This window comes from Musca autumnalis, unplaced genomic scaffold (genome assembly GCF_047663935.1).
Source record: "Musca autumnalis isolate F117 unplaced genomic scaffold, ASM4766393v1 scaffold_5, whole genome shotgun sequence".
In the NCBI taxonomy this organism is placed as follows: Eukaryota; Metazoa; Arthropoda; class Insecta; order Diptera; family Muscidae; genus Musca; species Musca autumnalis.
This window is the reverse complement of record NW_027412088.1, coordinates 114,501,116-114,524,364: the sequence shown is the minus strand read 5'-3', so window position 1 is coordinate 114,524,364 and position 23,249 is coordinate 114,501,116. Positions and strand designations below refer to the sequence as shown.

General features: G+C 34.4%; 1 protein-coding gene across 7 annotated transcripts in view; it reads left to right on the top strand.

Annotated features, from left to right (window-relative positions):
* ZnT41F (Zinc transporter 41F) overlaps nt 1-23,249 on the top strand; it is a 51,192-nt gene that overhangs the window by 11,560 nt on the left and 16,383 nt on the right. For all 7 annotated transcript variants that reach the window (XM_073988762.1, XM_073988764.1, XM_073988768.1 and 4 more), the window contains exons 3-4: nt 16,345-16,467; nt 17,800-17,962. In XM_073988762.1, the coding sequence (XP_073844863.1) occupies nt 16,345-16,467; nt 17,800-17,962 (286 nt within the window). The remainder of the gene's footprint in view (nt 1-16,344; nt 16,468-17,799; nt 17,963-23,249) is intronic.

The window sequence follows — 23,249 nt, the reverse complement described above, 5'->3', positions numbered from 1 at the left end:
ATTTTAGCCATGTTAAACTTCTCTACAAGTGGTGTCTTAAGACACGCCGTTCGGACTCGGCGATAAACAGTAGGTCCCATATCATTGAGCTAATATGAATCGGGGTGCACTCATTGATATGAGAGAAGTCTCCCTTGTCCCGTATGGGATATTTGTGGAACAATTACATTATTATATTTATAGTTCATTGCTTCAAATATAAGAAAATAAATAGTTTTGACCCGTTATACAACAAATATTTTGAAAAAAATATGAAAATACATAACACGCCTAAAAATTCAATGGTCTAAACATATGCAACTAACCAAATCCCATGCAAAAATCTTCAATATTTTGTAAACATCATTTTTTGTATGATTCAAATCATTTGTATTTGTTTTGGGAAGATTAAAAGTAAATACGATTTTGAAACTGATATCACGTACGCACGTACTTCTTCGGGGGATTGGCGGGTCGTACGGGTGAAGCATGGACGTGGGTCCAGGGATCAACAACTTCAAAAGTAATGGACATTTCTTCACATATGGTTGTCAATTTGATAAAAGTCAGAAGTCTGAAAAACATATGATCGTAGGGATTCGGTCCAAATCAGAATGATGGATACTGATTGATTGAAGTTATAATGGGCGGCATCATTGGAAATTTTGGATTCTATAAACATAAAAAGTTTTAGGAAGCTCATCAAATGATAACAAAACACAAACATTGAGTATATAGGCACTTCCAGAAAAAGGAAACGCCAGTACCAAAAAGAAATTCTTTCAAAAAATTTAGATCTCGCAAGAGCCCATTAACTTTACATTATAACTACAGTGTTTTATAAACTTCTGAGTGAATTTTTGATTGTATTCTTGTTTTTCCTCAATAAAAAACTGTTTTTGTCATCTTATTCCATTATAAACAAATTTTTGTACAAATTTTTTGGATATTCCTCATGCCTATTAGCAAAGCCTAATTGTCTTAAAATATTTTCCTTTTGATACCGGCGTTTCCTTTTTCTGGAAGTGTCTATATACTCAATGTTTGTGTTTAGTTATCATTTGATGAGCTTTGTACAACTTTTTAAGTTTATAGATACCATTAAATTTTAAGGCGTGTTATGTATTTTCATATTTTTTCAAATTTTTTTGTTGTATAACGTGTCAAAATTTTTTATTTTCTTATATTTGAAGCAATGAGCTATAAATAATTGCAAAAAAACACTTAATTTTGCTTTCAAAAAAATATTTTAAAAAAAATCTAGAACGTGCAATTTTGTTGCAAATGTATTGGCCACCAATGTACATGCACACGTATTTAGTTTACTTTGAACAAATAATTACTATTGTTTTGTAATAAAAACATTTACATCGAACAATTGCATCAATTAACAAAATTGGTTATTTTAATTTAATTCGTAAAAGGACAGACACCATTATAATGAGGTTCCTTGCCCGTGTATTCAGTGGATTTCAAAATATTGTATAAACAATTGCTACAGTTTCAGCTGGTATACAAATAATTCAAAATAAACATTTGTAAAACTATTTGAATGCATACAAATGTTGAAATGAGCAAATTAAAATACAAACAAAAGTTTTGTTAGAAAGCGAACCTTGAAAAAACATAATAAATAATTCGAGTGCTGTGTCCTCCAACAAAGGACGATAAATTCATATGCATTTTCGTTTACCAAAACTGTGAACTGCTAAATATTTTATTTAAATGTTCCTCTAAATTTACATACATATCTATGAGGAGTCAGTTAAGAAGTGAATGACTTATCATCGATGCAATTTTTTGCGGACACTCAGTGCGCAAGGCGAGGGCTTCTGAGTCGAGCCATTTTTTTCTAGACTCCGATTCCAGCTAAATTTTTTCACGACTCCAACTCCGGAGTGCCAAAAACCTATGTTAAGATCGACTGGGCCGAACTTTGTATTCACTTCCCCGTCGGAAAACCTTTAATCTTTCTAAATATGCCAAATATTAGGGTCAATAAAAACATAGATATATATGTATTGGATTTATATTTTCATGAAGGGTATTCTTTACCCATTAGGAACTGATTCGATTGTATACAAATTCTGTGCACAATACGTGAATATTTACCATCAAAAATAGTTTTATTGTTTTCTTACGTAGTCTCCAGCATAATTTATACTCTTTTCAAGCTCTTAAACCATTTGTTGAATAACTTTTTCCACTCCGATTGAGACATCTCCAAAACATGGTTTTTGAACGCTTCATCAACATCATCTAGCGACGAAAATCGTTGACCACGACTTTTTTCTTGATATGTTGGAATCAAATGAAGTCATTGGATGCCCAGTCAGGGCTGTACAGCGGATCGATTTGAGAGAGCTCGCCTGGTCATGATGCAGAATGATTCGTCTTCTCTTGTTCATTTTTCGAATTTCTCAGGAGACTTTTGGCGAACAAATTGTAGTGTTCCACTCAGCAAATTAACGTCCTACATTTTTTAAGCCGTATAGTCGTTGTCAGTTTTGCCGAAGAAACAGGCGACCATTTACTTGAAGTGCTTCTTAGATGAACAACTTTCGTTGGATGTTGCTCGCATTCGAAGACCTCCACGGTCGATTACTGTTTTGTTTCGGGCTCCTAAGCATAGATCCAAGATTCGTCGTCTATGACGATCTTATAAACGTCGTTTGAAATACCGCGATCGTTTTTATTCACAATTTCTTTGCACCAATACACAAAAGCTTTTTTTGAGCGATTGTCCTATTTTGCCGGATCTAACAAAAAAATCCATTTTTGCGGTCATGAGTTCATGCCATATCAACTGTTAGTTGGTGGAAGAAATGCCTAAAGTGTGCCTCTATCTCACGATATATAACATGACACGATTTTGGGCGACCCTCGTGCCGGCCCCGATTGAATTAATTAAACCAGTTTTTAATATATCGATATACAAAGATTTAATTTGATCTTGCCGTGATTATTCACGTCGAAAGTTGTGAGAAATAATTGGACGAAAATGTTCACAAGAAAATTCCATTTTTTGCAAAGTGATTTTTTCAAGTCACTGTAAACAACAAAACACATGGTCATATGACCGACTGTCCTGAGTACGTTTAGGCTAAAAACTGTCAAACATTAGAAACAAATCAAATGGCGCCTATGCCTGATAGTTTTCGTGCAGCCCTCGTATGAAAGAACTACTCTAAACTCTATTTTGATTTAAGCAGACAATCGGAAATGGCTAAATCGACATAGAAATAATATAATCTTCATCTTATGGATGAGGCGAAAAAGGGAGTGAGCCTATAGAAAGGACACCATGAGGTCTTCTTCTGCATAAATCTATTGATAAATTATCACCACGGCCGGATATGTACGAAATTGTATGTGATCTATGAGAAATAAAAAAATCTTCATAGACGATCAGTAGATCTTCTCAACAATATTTTTTCTCATAGAAGTAACAGGTCTTTTCTTAGAACAACAAAAATTCTGACCGAACATCACTTGGTAATTTTTTATACAAAAAGTAGACTTCTTCCTAAAAGGGGCATGGTTCCACCAAAAGTCTTTTCTTAGGAGATTAATTACTTTCATCATAGAATATGAACAGGTTTTCTCTTAAAAATGACAAGGACATCAGCATATAGACGACTCCAACTATTCTCATAAAAAATCAGCAGGAAGTTCAGTAGGAGGAGAATAATATTACTTTTGTAAAGTTCCAATTATTCTTCTTATTAAAGATCAGCAGATTTCTCTAAAAATGCCACAATATCACTCATAGAAGTCTTGCAGGTTCTTTCGTAGAAAACCAGAATGACATCTTATAATAGACAAAATCAGCTGACCAGTGAGACTTCTATAAGAAGAGCAGCAGGTCTTCTATTGGACCAAATTGGACCAAAATGATTCGGATAATATTTTGTAATCTAAATAAAGATTAAAAGAGAAAGTCCTCTAACTGAACTAAAGAGTATAATATAGTATCTATAAGAATACATAGGTTTCTTATAACATGAACAAATTGTATATTCCTATTTTGTTATAAAAGGGGAAATTTTTTAAATGTGGAACAAATTTTTCCTCGTAGTCGCAGTCTAGCTTTTTTCACTATTACATCACTGCGGCATTTGCTACATCTAGGGAAATCTGTCTAGAAATAAGTTTGGCAAATTATTATAAAATCGGTGTATATAGCTTCCATATATCTAAATATATTTTACATATTTTTAAAATAATAAGACTTTTTTGAGCTTGAGGTCATTGTTTGAATTTCATTTTTATTGCATTTTATTTACATTCCCAATATTTCGCAATTTTATAATTGCATCTTCAGGGGTGATCTATAGAAAACATAATAGTTGTATATTTTAATAATTATTATCACAGCTTTAGATAAATACACATTTTTTGTAGGTACAAGATTTGTAGGTACACAATTTTTCTTACATTTGTATAAAAATAATAAAAACAGTCAAGTTAATCTATCAGCTATTGTAGTTTTTACCACCATTGTCTGGTGTTGTTATTGCACTGATTTCTTGTTGTTGAACGATCTCTTCTTAGTCAAATGCCGATAACAGTAAGCTGCATTATCTGTATCGCTTTTGTAGTTGATTCTCTTGTCTGTTTGTATGTTATTAATATGTAGCATCTCTAATGTTAACCTTCTGTTGTAATTGTTTTCAGTTTGAAGTATTCGTACGTTGTCAAAATTTGGCAAGTGATTGGTCAGCTTACAGTGTTCTGCAAGTGCCGTTTTTTGGGTATTATTTTGATTCCTTAATTTTATATCCGATTTATGTGCCGATAATCTAGCCTTCAATTTGTTTTTAGTTGTTCCCACATATCTTTTACCACAACTTTCATCCACTTTTCCATCACATTCAATACTGTATATTACATTATGTCTTTCAAGACTCGGAATTTTACTTTTTGTATTGGTAAATAAGCGTTTTAGGGTGTTGTTAGTCCGAGTTGCCACTTGGATTTTATCCTTATTGTATAGATCTGAATTTTGAAATCTTTCAGATATTCCTGGAAGATAAACCATTGATTTGTAGATCCTTTCGGGTTTCCCTTTATTCGTGGGGGTGTTATATTGGTTTATTAGCTTTTCTATTAATGGTTTTGGAAAACAGTTTTTGGTCAGAATCTCTCTTATTTTCATCTTATTACTTTCATGAAACTTTTTATCGCTAATATTTAATATTCTGTTTACAAGGTTTTTTCCTGTGTTGATAATCATTTGTTTTGGGTGTTTGGAGTAAAAATTCAATATACGACCAGATGCCGTTGGCTTTTGATACCAATTTATCTCCAATTTTCTTTCATTTCTTATTACGACCGTGTCCAAATATGGAATGGAACCATTTTTCTCTTCTTCCATAGTAAATTTGATATGACTATCGAAATTATTAAATTTTAACAATGTATCTGTTATTGCGTTTTCCTCTATGATTATAAATAAATCGTCCACATATTTTGTCAGAATCACTGGTTTCGTCAAAAGTGTTTCCATACAGGTGTCAAGTAGTTTCTCCATCACTAAATCAGCTACAATCGGAGAAGCCGGTGAACCCATTGGCAGTCCTTTCTTTTGTTTGTATATCTTGTCTTCGTATTGGAAATAGCGGTTGTCTTTGATGCAGAATTTTAGAATGCTGAAAAATAGGCTCTTTGTCATATTTGTTATTTCTTTAATCTCGTTCCACTTTTCCTCTATAATTTTTAGACCTAAGTCTACCGGTATACTTGGGAAAAGTGATACAACATCAAATGACACCATTCTTTCATTTTCCCTTATCGTCAAATTTTCCAATTTCTTTTTAAATTGTACCGAGTCCTTAACATTATATTTTGAGTTTTTGGTCAGATTTTTCAAAATGTTTACTACATATTTGCATAGTCGTATCGATGGTGAGTTAACCGATGAACATATCGGTCGCAAGGGGTAGTTGTCTTTATGGACCTTTGGCAGTCCATATAATCTCGGTGCTGTAGCCACGTCTGTTTTGAGGTTTTTCCTATCTATTGCCGAGATAATGTTATTTTTGTACAACTCTTCTACGAGTTCATTGTTTTTCTTCGACAAATTTGTTGTTGGATCTTTAACCAGCCGTTGATAAGTCATCATGTCTTTTAAAATGTCATTCATTCTCTTTTTATATTCATCTTTATGCATAGCGACCGTCACATTACCCTTGTCTGCATTTAAGATTAGAATGTCTTTATTCTGTTTAAGAAATTTTTGGCTGTGAGCAACTGTTCTATCGATAAACTTGTCCCTGGGACTCTCTCTCATTCTATTTAGATGTGTGTCTAGCATTGTTGTAAACTTCGTTCTCTTGATTTCTTGTTGTTCCTTATCGTGGTCTGTTTGTATGATGTCGTCACCATCGGCAATGAGTTTGAAAAGTGGAAAGTTAGATTTGTTAGTGGGAAGTCCGAATTTTTCTCCTAAGGAGAGTAACCACTCAACATCTTGTGGGAATTTTGTATTCGTTTTATTTACGAACCAACTTTCGTTGTATGTAATATTCAGTTCTCTCATTTGGTTTTCTTTAAGTCTATCAAACTTTCGTTGTTGTACGGTTTTGGATTTGTCGTGAATTCTTGTAAGAATTATGTTTTCTTTGTTGTTAATGTCTGTAAATTCTTCTTTTGGCACTCGTTCTTTGAGCAGTTCATCCAGTGACTCTAGTTCTTTGTTGTTGTATTCAATTTGTTTATGTTTTTGTTGTATAACTAAATTAAGGATTTTGTTCTGGAATACATCAATATGTTTTTGTAAAATGTTGTGGATGTGATGAAAATGTGGGGTTTTGAAAATATTGTAAATATTTTTTTTTTTTTTTTTTTTTTTTTTTTTTACATATTATATGTAGGTCGGCCCCGCCCAGGGACGTACGCAGGGGGGGGGCACGGGGGGCCCGGGCCCCCCCCGAAATGGTTTGATCTGACTAGATTTTTTGAGCTACTTTAACATATTTTTACGTTTTTTCTCTAAAATAATTTTTTGTTTTTGAAATTTCAAATGAAAACGTATATTGTTCTGAAGGTTATGTACTGAAAATGTACTTTATTAAGAAGTTGTCTAAGAAATATTTAAACATTTTTTCTTTAAATACTCTTTTTGAGAGAAACTTTCAGTAAAACTGAATTCCTTCTTTTGCCCCAAGTCAGTGTTGTGGAATTCTGTAATGAATATAAAAGCCTTGAGGCTTTAAACTCATTGCGTATTCAAAACGTTTACAAATTCAGTATTGTACGGATTAGAAGTACATGAAAGGAAATGTCTATTGGACAATATGTACGACATATCAAGGTTTCTCTGTGGAGTATATCTCGAAAAACAATTAGAAACTTGTTTTACTGTCTTAATCAAAATTTTGTATTCCTATTTTATATCAACTTATTTCTAAATATTGTGAGAAAGTAATGGAGAAAAATTTATTAATTATTAATTTATTGTTGTGTATCATAAAGTGATAATATCTGCTATAAATAGCATTCACATCTGATTTTTTTCCAATTTGCAATTTGTATTGTATGTCATGGCGCTCTTGAACCAACTTTAAATGAAAGAAGGTTACACCTGTTTTTATTGGTGGTTCATAAATGAGAAAAATAAAAAACAACAAAATCGCCGAAGCGCTTTTTAAATAAATCGCGGTCAAAGTTCACATTTTTTGGGGTTTTTTAGTTTTTTTTGTATGATTTTGCTGTGAAATGGAACTAAAGAAAATTGCAGTAAAAATTCTCTATAATATTGTCCTTTATGATATTTTCGTAGGTTTCATTTCACTGACTGTATCGTCTTAAACTTATATATCTCAAAAATGGTACTACCTAGAAAAAAATTACGAATGCCAATCTTGTAGAGAATTTTAGCAGCTATAAGATTTTTTCTAGTCCCATTTCGATAAGACTTGCCGTTTTCAAACAAATCGCGAAAACTTAAAAACTTTGGCCGTGATTTATTTAAAAATCCCTGCAGCGATTATTTCTTAGTTTTGGATTTTTCTCATCTATGAACATTGCTGTTTCAGAACCCGCAGAAATTCCCAGTTGTAAGCTCCTTTCATTTAACGTTGGTTCACGGGCACCGTGATAGTGTACCCTCAGCCGTTAGGCTAATGATAAAAATGTGCCTCAGCGAAATAATGATTTGACGAAACCCGCGTCAAACAATTTGGAGTTGATTTATTCCAGTTCATCCGAACAGATCAATGGATTTGGTCCAAATTTTGGATCTCCCAATATTTTATCCAAACTTTAAGTCATATCGGTCCACTCCTTGGACATTTTCCCCGCAAGACTTCAAAAAGTTTCCCTATAATCTTGAGCACAATAACTCTCGAAAGTCCAAATCGATTTTTGTGAGACATAGATTAGGTTTGAATATGGATTATATCGATCAACTCTTTCAGGTTCCTCCAACACAAATTTTCAATTATCCGATTTGACCGAAACTTTGAACGTCCTAAAATTACTTCCTTAAGTACATATATCAGGACCAAGAGAGTCAATTCGGGACAACATCTTCGGATACATCCCTCACAAAATTCAACATAAGTGTAGTTTAAGGGCTATTCGAAGAGTCATTGCACATTTTGACCAATGGTACTCCTTGCTGTCTTGTTTACAGTGATATCGTATTTTTCGTGAGTAAGTCCATGGTTATGTCAGGAGTGGTCCAAAAGCTCTAAATCTTACGGCGACTAACTAAATTGACGGCTTGACACCATAACTATCAAAAGGAATGACTTCCAAAATGGACTATATCAGTCGATTCTTTAAGGTATCTTCTGTACAAAAGTGCAAAACATTTGGGCTTTCTTTAAGCCAAAGTTTTGAGCACAACATAAGCATTTATCCGCAACGCCAACAATCGTGAAATTGTATACCCCAAATATTATCCATATTATCTGAAACTTCCTGGATATACAATTAATAGAAAAATTTTTGGCTATGTAGCCCGTATTCGATTCGATATTAAAGTTTCAACTCACACAGGCTGTCACTTTTTAATTGTTTTCCGGAAAACAAAAGTTATGAATTTTCATAAGTTTGCCTCTGCTGTGCCGACAGAAGTGATTGGTCTTTGGAAAGTTTTTATTATCATCGAGTCCATAAACTTCTAGTCGTACAATTCAGATATTAATAAGCGGCAACAACAACCATTGAGGTATCAGATGGAGTTTTTCGACTTAACCCATTTTTTCAGGACTATCAAACAGAACTGCGTGTTGGATTCGGAGTCTATGAGTCGAAGATTGTATCGCCCGGCTCTTGATAAAAATGTTTTCTTTTTTAATTTAATTTTCTGAGTTTTTAGTTGGATTTTACGGACTCTATCGCTTTTGGTAAAATAGTAAAGTTTTGGTGTCATTAATGAAAATTATTTTCTTACAATAATAAAAAACTTTTTTTAATGGGACTGAAATTAGTGTGTGATATCTGGATATGTACTTTAAAGAAGAAAAGGCTTTCGGGCCGAACTGTTTATATCCTCCAACCACTGTATATCTCTATTCGACATATTCGCGATTGCAATCCCTGTATTCGAAGGTGGATCTATTTTCACCACTTTTTGCTTGGAGGTTCTCCCACAATGAAAATTAAGCTATTACCTCCTCCTTCAAAATCCAATATAATATTTTGCTATACGTATTAGTTTCGCGACATTTTGAATATATTTACATGCACTTAAAATATAGGTTGTACTCACAACAAAAAATATTAGTCAAATGTTCCGACTTTTGAAGCTATTCTTAAGAAGATCGCGTTCGAATGAAACAAAAATTAATATATTTTTAAAAAGGTCCATGTCATAGCTATCAGAGTTGCCAGATGTTATACCAAAATTTTGACATTCATTTTTTTATTTTTGGCCAATGGGTGGATCCACTGTGCATAGGAAGAACACTATCGCTTTTGGTGAAAATCGGTTCAGATTTGGATATAGCTCCCATATATTTTTTCGGCCGATTTTACGTAATTGCTGCACCAAACACGCTATATACGTCCAATTTTGATGAAATTTGAAATGTGTGACTCAATTAGGTCAGTAATAAATGTGCCAGATTATATGGAAATCGGTTCCGATTTGGGTATAGCTCCCATATATATTTTAATATATTAATATTAAGCAAATATCATGGGTTGCGATCATTTTAAGACTCGGAGCAGCGTTCCTGTCTACCAAATTCAATTCAATTCTTCCAGCGTAATTTTTTTGTTTCAAGGATATAAACTTTGTAGCCCCTGTATATATATTGATTTCCCATGTCCATTCTACATAAGCCTCTTACGACTCGCGATAGAACTTCTGAATTCAAATGCGCTCATCTCATTATGGTGAATATATTTTAGCAATTTCTATGAACATGTCGTCGTCTAAACCAAAAAAAAAGATATTGTTTTATATAAATGTTATAGCGTACGAATAAGACACAACCACACGACACACAACAATCCATAGTTACCGGTGATTTTGAATGTCAAACAAAAGGAGCCACACGAAATTTTTAATAATTTATTGAAATTTCTATAGAAGTCTCAACTCGTTTCCTCGTTCAATTTAAAATCATGATAAAAAACTATCCTATTAATTCCAAAGCTGTAAATGATTTAAAAATTTATAGATAAAATATCCTTGGAATACATTACATGCTCCCAAGGAACATTGTCACTAACCGGATGGCTAAATGCCGCTTGGCAGAACGGCTAGGCTCGAAACCTTTTGATTAGCCCTCGTACTCCATACTATGAAAGAAGCCTCAATGAATGAAAGTCCCAATTTACATTAGGCGAGTTTACTTGCGGCAATTGTCAGTTTGTAGGTGAGAGAGGGTGCTGAGAGGCAAAGGGTTACCATATGCCTCACCTCTCTCTCCTACAAAATGACAATTGCCGCAAGTAAACTCGCCCAATGTAAATTGGGACAAAGAAGCATCGAATATGAAGTGTCAAACGCCTTTATAATAACATTATTTTTATTGTAATTTCTCCAACAACATAAAGAAAATTTTGACATAACATATTCAAAATTTTACGATACCACTACCTGTTCAATTTACATTAGGTAGAGAATATAATAGTTGTTTTTCTATTTAAATAAATAAGTGCGCCAACAAATAATAATTATCTTAAGTCCACTTTTGCAAACGAGACCTTTTTATTTTAGGCTTAAGTCATCCGCACATTTGAAGTATTTGAGTTTACTACGTAAGTAGTATAAACTTCATTTAGTAATTATTTCCATAATACATTTCAGTTATATTCACTAAATTTGAGAAGCTGTAATAAAATTGTGACAATGTTTACAAATACGCCTGTCGCATATTTAGTATAAATATTTATTTTATGAAATAACATGTGTTTAGTTGAATACATTTATAAGTAGTTTCCGGCATTTAAAGCTGAATTTAATGTAGTCTGATAAATTATCTTCATCTTCACCCTTAAGTATTATTTCCACTTCATCTAGCATCAGCTTTTGGAATGTCGCGATTCTAAATTCTCGAAATATCGGACAATCTCTGTTTACGTCTCCAGAGCCGAACTTTTTATACTCCAAAGGGATTATTCCACTATGCGCTTAGAAGCTCTATGAAATTTTCACGTGAGTGTACCTTTCATTTAAGTAAAATTTTCCTCTATTTGGGTTTAGATGTCTATAAATTCGTTGGTTCTTACTATCTCCTTTTTCCAAATTCGTTTTTCATAAATTTCCTGGCAGAAAATCATCCAATCATTTGCGGAAATCATTGCCTGTGACCAATCCAGATTAAATTGTTGGGCCAATGATTTTATTTCGTGTGCCCAGAATATGTTTTTACGATGTATGAGTTGAGTAAGCTGCTGTGAAAGCCTGTTTTGAGGGTATTGAATAAGCGTTTTACCTACATAGTTAAAATGTAGCTCCAGAGTATATTTTTTCGTATCTTCTAATTCTGTTTCTGACATCAATACGTAAACCGTAAAACTGGGAAAATTCAGAATACGTTTCAAAAATAATATCAATACTGCATTTACTTCTTCGAAATAGGCAACACCCCAAACCTGGGCAGCATATGTGTGTATGGATCTACAAACCGCTAAAAATAATTTCCATTTTGTGTTCATACTTATTTCTGGCCTAATAATTAATGGTTTCCATGTAGAATTTATTGCGTTTTTATACCCTCAGCATTTATATGACTTATATACACTTTCATAGGGGCAAAATGTGCCTCATCGAAATACTGGTTTTAGACCCCAAGTATGTTTGGAAGAAATCCGTTTCAGACAATTTGGAGTTGATTTAGCCATGTCCGTCCGTCTGTCTGGCTGGAGTACACGATAACTCTCTAACGGATCACCGATTCGGTCCAAAATTTGGCTTACGCAATATTTGGTCCAAACTTAGTTTTTTTCGAAGTTGGCTTATATCGGCCCACTCCTTTCGGTACCTCCCCCACAAAAGTTCGAAAATGTTCGGAAAATTTGTGCGCACGATAATTCATGAAGCGATTAACCGATTTGGTTCATACTTTGCACATCCTGAAATTTTTACCAGAATTAGATGAGGTTCCAATATGGACTGAATCGGTCCACTCCATCGGGTACCTCCCACACAAAATTTCGGAAAAGCTAAGTTTAGGACCTGCACTTGAATCGCTTTGATATTTGTTATAGCCACATGTATTCACTGCCCACCATACGACGGTACAAGTTTCATCAGGGCCAAGCCCATACTTTCTGAGAAAATAGCCTGAAAGGTTCAAAAACCGCTATGACGCCGTGTGTAGTGGTTGGAGCGCAGGATAACTCAAGAACGGATCTGCCGATTCGGTCCAAACTTTGGCCTTCGTAATATTTTGTTTGAATTTAGTTTAAGTTCCAAGATAATTATAGCAAGTGGTTTTATCTAGGGCTGAGGTAGGCTCAGTCGCTGCCCACAAACCTTAAGTAAAACACGAGTGGTTACAAGTTTAATCTTTATTGTGAACTCTTGGTGTTTAATGAACGAATAATATATGTGTGTGTGGAAAGTGGATGCAATACTAGTTATGAATTGAGTTCGTTTCTGTGTTTTTCGGCGGCTGTCGGATCGGCAGTGGCTCGGTAATCGTCTGGTGTGGCTAGGGGCAGTCGGGTGGCTTTCGGCTCGGCAGCTGTAGGGTGCGGCTCGGCTCTACAAGACTCGGGTTGCTGTCGGCTCGGGGCAATCGGGTAGCTTTCGGCTCGGCAGTTGTCGGGTGGACTCGGCTTGGGCAATCGGGATGCTGTCAGCTCGGTAGTTGTCGGATGTGGTTCGGTAATGCTTTCGGGTGGCTGTCGGCTCGGCGGTCGTCGGGTGTATGACACGAGTCGATGGCATTCGGGTTGCTGTGGGGAAAGAGGTCGGTCAATATTTAGGATCTGGCTATGAGCATTGAGCTGGCTATGAGCGTTGAGCTGGCTATGAGCGTTGAGCTTGCTAAAAGCTTGCAGCTTGCTAAGAGACTTGGAGCTTACTAGGAGCGTGCCACACGTCTTGTCGTACTTTGTCGGCTGGTGAGCGACCACTTCGGTGAATAAACCCAGAATACATATTCGGGTGGCTGCACGAAGTGAATGAGAATTATTATTGAATGGGATTGTTGTTGACTGCACTGAACCCAACATATGCTATATGGTGGACGATAGGCCACTAATGAGTATGGGGTAAATTTGATACTGACGGTATAATGGAAATATTAAGGTGGGATGGATATCAATACGGGTCGAATGAGATGTAAGAATTGTATGAAACGGTCACGTTACATAATCCATATCGGTCCACTCCTTCAGGCACCTCCCCTACAAAAGTTCAAAAATATTCGAAAAATTGAGCGCACAATAACTCTTGAAGGGAGTGACCAATTTGGTCCATACTTTACTCATTCTAATATATCTACCAGATATATATCAGAATGAAATATGAACTATATCTGTCCACTCCTTCAGATACCTCCCACCCAAAATTTCGGTAAGTTCACTTTAAGACCTGCTCTCGAATCACTTTGATTATTGTTGAAGCAACTTGCATTCGCTGCCTCCATTACGACGGTAACTAGCCGTTTACACACAGACAGTGGCAAGACAATAGCAAAGTTACAAACCATTTTCACCAATACATTCATACTTTTCTCTATACATACCCAGCAAACACAATGTCGGACGTCCGACGCGTCTGCTCAAAGTCGGAAGTTTTTTTTCGACGCGTCTGACCTTCTTCGCTCCGAACTCTGTCCGACTAGTCTGCATGATACTGTTTAAATGTTATTCATAGTGATCGGTTGCATACATATTTCTTTATTTTTACGAAGTTAATGAAAGTAAAGATTTACTTCGTCAAACTTCAACACTATTCCGTGGAAAGTCATATGTTTTATATTTGTATATGCCAAAGTTAAGTTTCTTAACACTTTTATGTGTATCAAAATTTTTTGCATGTGAAGACATGTATTTTTTCATATATTAATAACAATTGTTTTACATATTTCACAGATCGTGTTGACGAATTTGTTGTTCTCCACAGTTTGCTTTTCCACCAAGTCGCGCATTTAACACAGCATAATATGATATTAAAACCTTTAATATGTTTATAGAAGATAAACTTTTATATGATTTGGATATTTCATGAACAAACTGTGTATTTTCAACATCTTTTAATAATAAAAACAAATTCTGGTCGAATGCTGTTAAATAAATCAGAAGTTCATACGATAGTTCATCTGACTTCGGACCAAATTCGGTCCGAAAGTCGGCAAACACTTTCGAATTTCATAAGATTTTACTTCCGAATTCGGACCGATATCTGTCCGAAAGTCGGTCGATAAATCAGAAATTTATACGATAGTTCATCAGAATTCGGTCCGAAAGTCGGCTAAAACATCCGATTTTCATCCGAATTTCGGTCAGAGAACATGTCAACCACGCCATATGACTTTCGGTCAGAGCTCGGACCGAATTCGAATCCGAACTCGGACGTTTCATCCGATTTGGGTTTGCTGGATATTGAAAAATTTATAAATGTATTTGTGAAAAAGGTTTGTATTTTTGCTATTGTCTTGCCAATACTGGCATTTGTAAACGCCGGGCAATAGTTTTTTCAGGGGCAAGCCCATACATTATGAGAAAATAACCCGAAAGGTGTAAAAAACCCTATGACACCATATTTCATAGACCCTAAATACATTCGATCTGTCCGTAGATGAAAGTTTCGATTCATATAGGATGAGGGTATATCTCTGTCGGCAATGCCGACTGGTAATTTTCTACTTGTTTTCCTCATTACTCCGTTTCTAAAAACCATTATTTCTGATTTGGACAAGTTAGCTTCCAAACTCCATATTTTGTAGTATCTTTCAACTTTATATGTCATTTTTTGAAGTATTTTAACATTATCAGGCAGAATCAGAATATTATCAGCATATAAAAGTAGTCTGATGTTAATATTGTCCACAAGCAGTCCACCATCAAAGTGTTCGTGGAGATCATTGATATAAAGGGCAAACAATATCGGCGAGAGAAGACAACCTTGTTTTACACCTTTAGTAGTTTCAAAGAAATTTGAAAGCTCTTTCCCGTTTCATACTGCCGATTAGGTGTTCATCCTGCCGATTAATGTTATGAGATTCCCATTTGGAATAATTTATCGGGTATGTTCTGTGGGACACTTCACCTCTCACTGCACGCCTCAAGCATTTTGTTCAGCTCCCTAAAGTATGCAGAATAAAATATTTAATAAATCAATACAAATTGGTCTGTGCTGGTTGTAAAATGTTAGAGTTTTAGCAAAAGGCGGAAAGCTTTCACGTTTAACCCTCTACCGGCAAATCTGCCTTCTAAACAGCGTACCGCTCACGGAAAACATTTTTTTTTTTGTTTGAGTGCGATTTTTTCACACTTCAACTACTATAACTTAACTATTTGTTAACCGACTTCAAAAATTTAGGCCGTTGTCTACAACTAAATGTTAAGAATTTCATAATTTTATTTTATTGCTAATACTTTCTTAAATAAGGTGTATATAAATATAACTAGTCCAATGCACATTCCTTTATCAGTGTAGTAATACCATTTAAAAGTTAATGTTTTTTGTTTCAGTATATGTACATTTAAGCTAATGTATCGCATGTGTGTATAAATATGTTCCTGCCAGTGGTAACGTATTTTTTATTATTACTTACACGTACATACATAGATATAAGTACAAATATGAAATTCTCACAAAGCTATTCATAAATTCCTCCAGCGCGTGATGCCAATTAAACTTTACGTTACGTTTGTTGTAATTACGTTTTTATTTGCAATGTAGAGTAATTCTTTGCGCTATTTTAATTGTGTTCTATTCCATAACAGGATGATTTGGAATATGGTTGCCTGTGCCAACAAAAAGGATTTGCATCCAACCTCAGCAGCAATTCCACAAAGACCGCTAAATCAAAAATCCTCTGGGCCGTCGGTATGTGTTGCATATTTATGGTAAGTGCTCCCAGCTCTTTGTTATGGAAGATCAACAGCATATCCATGCTTACTACATATGCATATAACTATGTATGTACATATATTTGTGTTTGTGTTATATGTATTGTTCTTACTTATCGATGTTTGTTTGTTGAACGTTATTTAAACACTCTCATCCTCAGATACGTGGACATTAAAGTGATGCCAGATACGTGAGAAGTTTTTAGTTATATTTTAGAAAAATGCTCATTTGTTATAGGATTATTTTACAGAACAAAATATGTCTATAGATTTGGAAGAATTTTCTTCAATATTACTTTTAACTTTAACATAATCTGAAGACTAGAAATATGTTATAAAAATTCAAACATTAACATTATATAAAATGAAATACAGGATGAACAGTTTAATAATTCTTTAGTACCACAATAATGACGTCATACATCTTGTTTTTTATGTTTTTTATTTACGATTTGAAAAAGTCCAACATATAAGAAAATAAATAATTTCAGACATTAGAAAATATAAATATGTATATATAAGTTATAACTCTAATGCTTACAAGTATTGTTCATAAATTTTTCTTTGTCAAATTTTAACTAACACGATTTAAGATAAAAAATAATCTTGTTTTTTGCGGTATTTAGTTGTAAATAGCAATATTTGGACCTTAAGCTAAAAGTCGAAAAAAATCAAAAGTGCATTTGCTTTACAACATCATAAAAACTGTAAACAATTAATAAAAACAAATGACGAAATAAAGTACATTAATGTGAACAACAGCATATAATAACACGGGATATGACGGCTTAGGCTTTTGGGAATAGAATGTCTCTCTTTGGGGCAATACAATGTCTGTTCCAGAGCCTGCAAGAATCTACAAATTTATACTTTCATAATAATGTTTCCTTTATGATATCGAAAAATTAGTAAAAATTAGTACATTCTTGTAGTTCTAAAACAGACATACAATTAGAATAAAATTAATAAATCATTCAGTTTCGTCCCACCTTAATATACGTGAATGTGTGTTTTTTGCATGTTCATATTCCTTAAATATGTGTGTGTGCTTGCTTACACAATGATTGTATGTGAATGTTCATAACATAACCACCGACCACCACCTACATTTCTGTGAACATACCACAAACATGCTCAAATATCCATAGATCCACTCATATTTATTGTTTTCGTTTTCAACAACAATTTCTTCTCCAATGCTTTCGACTCGTTTGTTAACTTTTTCTATTGCCCTTTTCTTCCTATGCCATCCTCTACTGACGCTTATTGTTGCCCTGCATTACATTGGCGCTGGCGGTCATTGTGATACTACACTGCTATTCCATGTAGATTGTGGAATTCCTGGGAGGCTATATAGCCGGAAGCTTAGCCATTATGACGGATGCCGCACATTTAGCATCAGATTGCATTAGTTTCGTTATTGGTCTGGTAGCAATCTGCCTAGGCAGCAGACCACCGGATGCAAAAATGTCATTTGGATACAAACGCTTAGGTACGTACAACTCTGCCATAATCGCCTCTAACCAACAATCAGAAGCACAAATACTGGCATTCATATTTCTGACCATTACCAACACATATTACTTAATTTTAAGTGCATTTTAGTAAATTCTAACACATACATATGTACATAGGTATATGAGTGAGTAAAGAAGAAAAACTATGCTCTAGCGATAAAGATACATATATACACGATATTTACACGATTCCAACCTTAAACTGGTGGTTTTAAAGTTAAAACAAAATACAATGCCCATGTGATGAAACATTAACTTAAGTATGGAATGAAAAAAGAAAGAAAATATAAAAAAAACAAAAGAAATGTAGACAGAAAAAACTCAATCATGACTGACATAATCTCGTTTCCATTACAACAGTAAAATAGTGTGAAGTAATCCCAAGTTAACTTTACGATGAAACCAAACCAACCAAAAACCAAAAAAGTTTTACTGTCGATAAATCCGAGTTTTACACTTTAAGAATTGTGCGAACTGTTAACATATTCTATAGGGTAAAGCCCCTATTACCGGCCAGTACCAATAGTCGGCCATTTTTGTATTCAAACTCAAAAAACTAATAACACTGTACAACAAAATGGAGCTCAAAGACTGGGGGGTGGAAAATTCCTATTGGAGATGAAAGCCCTTGGTGAGTATATACAGAACCCCGAAGGACAGATTTGCCATGAGTCGAACTTTCGCGATATGGCGTGATGAATATTTTACTGGAGACCCTAAAAGCCACCTGAAATCAGCGTTATATCTTTGTTCGCTGTTGTTTAAGCTTATATTTAAGATGACATGTCTTCAGTCAAAAGAAATGAGGACTTTTTTGTAGAACATTTCGACCTTCTAACTCGCTTCCTTCAATGTCCTTTTCGTCCTTTATATCAAGAACCGTAATAAAAGTGGCACAAGATGACATTTTTCAGCTTCCCAGTAGAACCCTAATCCCACTTGAAATTCAGTTACGTAACTTTTTACACTTGTAATAATGGGTCACCATCCCAGAATTCAAACCGCCATAACTCAAAGGTTCGACTCACGACGGATCTGCCCTTCGGGGTTCTGTATGTCCTCACCAAGGGCTTTCACCTCCAAAAAGAATTTTCCACCCCCAGGTCATGATCATAATTTTTACACGCACAGAAATGTATCCTCACAAACGTTAAGAAACGGTTCAAAAATACGGTTTTTTGTTGCAGCACCAAAGCCGCTTTAAATGTCTACTGAATATTAATCATATCTGATTGACAATTTTAATTGCCTTCTAATGATATACATATACGGTTAATCGGTTCATAAAAACCGGATAAAAATTCGGTTTTAATATCAGAATAACCGGTTCCATAATTCGGATATCCGGATCTTTATTCCAAAAAATAATGAAATTAACGTGATTAGCAAAACGAGATCCAACTGTTTAAATTACACCGAGAATTCTAGGTCATCAATAGGTTAACAATAATATATTGAAATAAATGGTGCCGTGACATAAATCCCAAGGACATAGCTCCCAAAACGATTTTGGGATTTATGTCCGCTAGGGGGGTAGGACATAGCTCCCAAAGAATTTGGGAGTTATGTCCGCATACCAAAGGGGCCACCTCCCTATATCGTAGGGAACGCGTACACCCCATAGACCGGACTATGGAGGGTTAGTAGAATGATGGGATGACCGGCTACATATTAAATCAGCCTACAGACAGTAATATTAAACAAGTATATATACACTAAAACTAATTAAAATATGGTTAGATGAAGAAGTATTAAATTACAAATCATGCATACGTGTCTGGCACTCACTACATACGCATAATAGAATTTTTATCATGTTTAAAGGGTCAGTAAACGATATACTATTATATATATTATTAAAGGATTCACATAAAGCTATCATGGGATTATTAGCTTCATAATTGGTTCTAACGAGTGGCAAATTTATTGGAATAAAGTTACGAGTTAAACGAGATGGGAAGTCAAAGTCGCCTAATAAAAATGGAGAATCGATTAATCCACGAGTCAGTTTTATAATAAACATTGATTTCAACATGAAACGTCTTCTCTCGAGTGTGGGCAGGTCAATTAATATAAGACGACTTGCATAAGTGGGAGCGGTACAGATATATCCCAATTTAATCCACCGAGAGCAAACAAAAAGAACAGATTCAATTTTATCTGTCCTTCATACATGTGTTCTCCATATAATACAGCCATATTCTTAAACCGGACGAACCAAGCTAACGAATAGACGTTTGGCCACTGAAGGATCCTGAAATTCTTTGGACCATCGCTTAATAAATCCGAATAATGACTTGGCTTTATAACACAGGATTCAATATAAAGATGAAATCTTAGTTTATTATCCAAGATTACACAAAGATCAACGAAAGACAAAACATTTTTTAATTTGTATGAACCAACGTGGTATTCAGTGCAGATATGTTGAATCCTAAATAGTGAACGTTTTTTTAAGATTTAAGGACCCTCCATTGACGCTACACCAGTTAGCTAAAGAATGTAAATCGAATTGTAATTGAAGTTATAGCGCCCATGGTTCGGCCATAACCTAAAAATCGCCATGAAGACTGCTAAAGGAAAATCATTTACCAGTGATATCATTACCACATAAGCCATTTGCTTTTCAATGACAGTCTTCATGATGATTTTTATGTTATGGCCGAATCATGGGCGCTATGAACTTTATATTATATATTTGAATGCTGGACTATATAGTAGATACCCTAAGCATATCCGCATTGCCATATGAAGATCCTATGACTTCCCCCCATGACGTAATTACAGCTTAAAGTACCCAAAATATGCAATTTTTACAAGGTCCGTCGTATGTTTTCTATATTTTATTGATATATATTCACCATAATTATTTTAAAAACTCTTTGTATCGAGCATACAGCATCTCCTTGATATATTAGTTCGAAAAATCCACAAAAAAAATTTGTTTGTATCCGAAAATAACGAAAATAACGGTAAAACTCGTAAAAAAAGATTTTGAGCTATATCTCAAGAACAAGAGCTGATGGAGAAAAACCGATATCGGATTTGAAAATAACTCGCGGATTTCAGTTAGAAACGATAAAAAATTCGGTTGAAACAAAAGTCGTGTTGACCAGTATTATCAACCCAACATCTATTACCAGACTTATGAAGTGGAATAATATAGCTAGACCGCCACTGGAGTGGAAAATATCCTTGGCGTAAAGATTCGTTAAAAATCCTAGTAAGTTGTAAGCAAAATTCATTTGCACAAGATTTAAGAATAGATGTGGGAACACCATCCGGTCCAGGTTTATTAGAAATACGTAATGAATTTAAAGCCGCTAAAACCTGTTTATCAGTTAAAGTAATACAGGGAAAATTATTAGGTGTTTCAATAGAAAAATTATATTTGCCATTAAATCCTATAGAGGAATAAGATGATTCAAAGAAATCAGCAAACATGTTTGAGATTTCTATGCTATCAGAGGATTCTGTACAACCAAATCACATGTAACTGGGAAACGTTTGAACTTTACGTTTAAAGTCATATTTGATCATATTTGATTTTGGTAAGATAAACAGAATACGACTTTGAGTTTTCAATATTATATTCATTTCTAGCAATTAAGTATTTTGAGTAATTGATTGAGCTGTTGCATTTCATAAACTTCTTGAACAGTCTGCTCTTAATGTTACGTAAACGTCTTAACTTCGGTGTAAACCAGGCAGGACCGTGGTCAAATGCTTTCTTTGTTAAAAGAACGGCTGTGGAAAAGGCAGTGTCAATTTGACTATAGAATCTTGACACACATAAGTCTAGATCATCATTAAAATACCATTCAGTATTATGTAGCTTGGGTTTCGGTTGAGAAAGATCGACATTAGCGAAGTTGTATGTAGGAGAGGATTTAGTTTATTTGAACAATTTTTTACTTGTTCTCAGGTAGTACAAGTGGAGAACATGTATTTAACGAAATATTTAACGTGGTTGAAAAAATAAATCCAAAATCAGTTCTTTTTCACTTACAATATTATTAATTTGATATAAGCATTTATCATAAAATTTATTCCAAAAAATATCCAATCCGGAATTACTTACTGAAATCTAATTTATTATCACCCGCCACCCATGAAACATTAGGTAAATTAAAATCGCCCATGCAAATTAATGTACAGGATTCAGAGAGTGTTTTCGAGAGGTTCCTAGTATAAATTTTAATATCCAAATTAGGAGCACTATAGCAGCAGGTTATAAGAAAACTGTTACCGAGATGCTTTAGTTTTACGCAAATGAATTCATCGGTAGAGTTACTTTGAGGGTTTACAAGTTCAGAAGAAATAGAGTTATGGATAGCAATCAAAACGCCACCACCAGTTTTATTTAACCTGTCTTTCCTATAAACTTGATAGTTATCGGAAAAGATTTCAGAATCGTTAATATCTGGTGTTAGCCATGTTTCTGTGAAAACTGAAACTTTAAAATCACAATGAAAACTTTTTATATATAAATTTCTGAGTTTAGTATTTTGGGCCTCTAACATTTTGATATAGAAAAGACAAGATAATATTATCCTCTAGTTTTTTGATCTCGATGAAATTGCAACACGATTTGCACGATTCACTCTTGCTCTAAATACATACTCTCATACTATAAGATCATCAAGCCAAACTGTACTATTGATCATTGTACTGAACCATTTACCAGGAATAACAATTCTAAAGGAGATGATATCGCGAGGTTGAGAGGGACTAACTTTAAAAATGTGTATGTCATTATCAGAAAAATTTGGTATTTTTGACTTTAAATACGATCGAATGTTCTCGGTCATGGTAGAAGTGTGTAACCTGGAAAAAATATGGTCTTACGCAGCGCGACAGCAATAAGTTGATCGGTAAACGAAGGTATAGACGATTCAGTTAAGTTATTACTTTCTGCAGGATCAGAAATTTCATTAATAACGAGAGAAGGTTGATTACCAGAATTTGAATGAGTATTACTATCTGCAGGAACAGATTCTTTATTACTAGAAATTTTTTTATTATCTGCAGTAACAGATTTATTAATAGTAGGAGGAGGTTTATTTACTAAAGCAGAAGGATTGGTATCTGCAGCCACGGACCTTTCCTTCGCTTTTAAAACAGAGGATGCGGTTTTATGATTATTCAATTCGGTAGGTTTATTGACCATAGCTGGAGAAGATAGGGTAGACGGAGAATATAACTAATCAAATTATCCGAACTTACGCCGGAATTATCAACAACAATGGCCGACAATTTCAT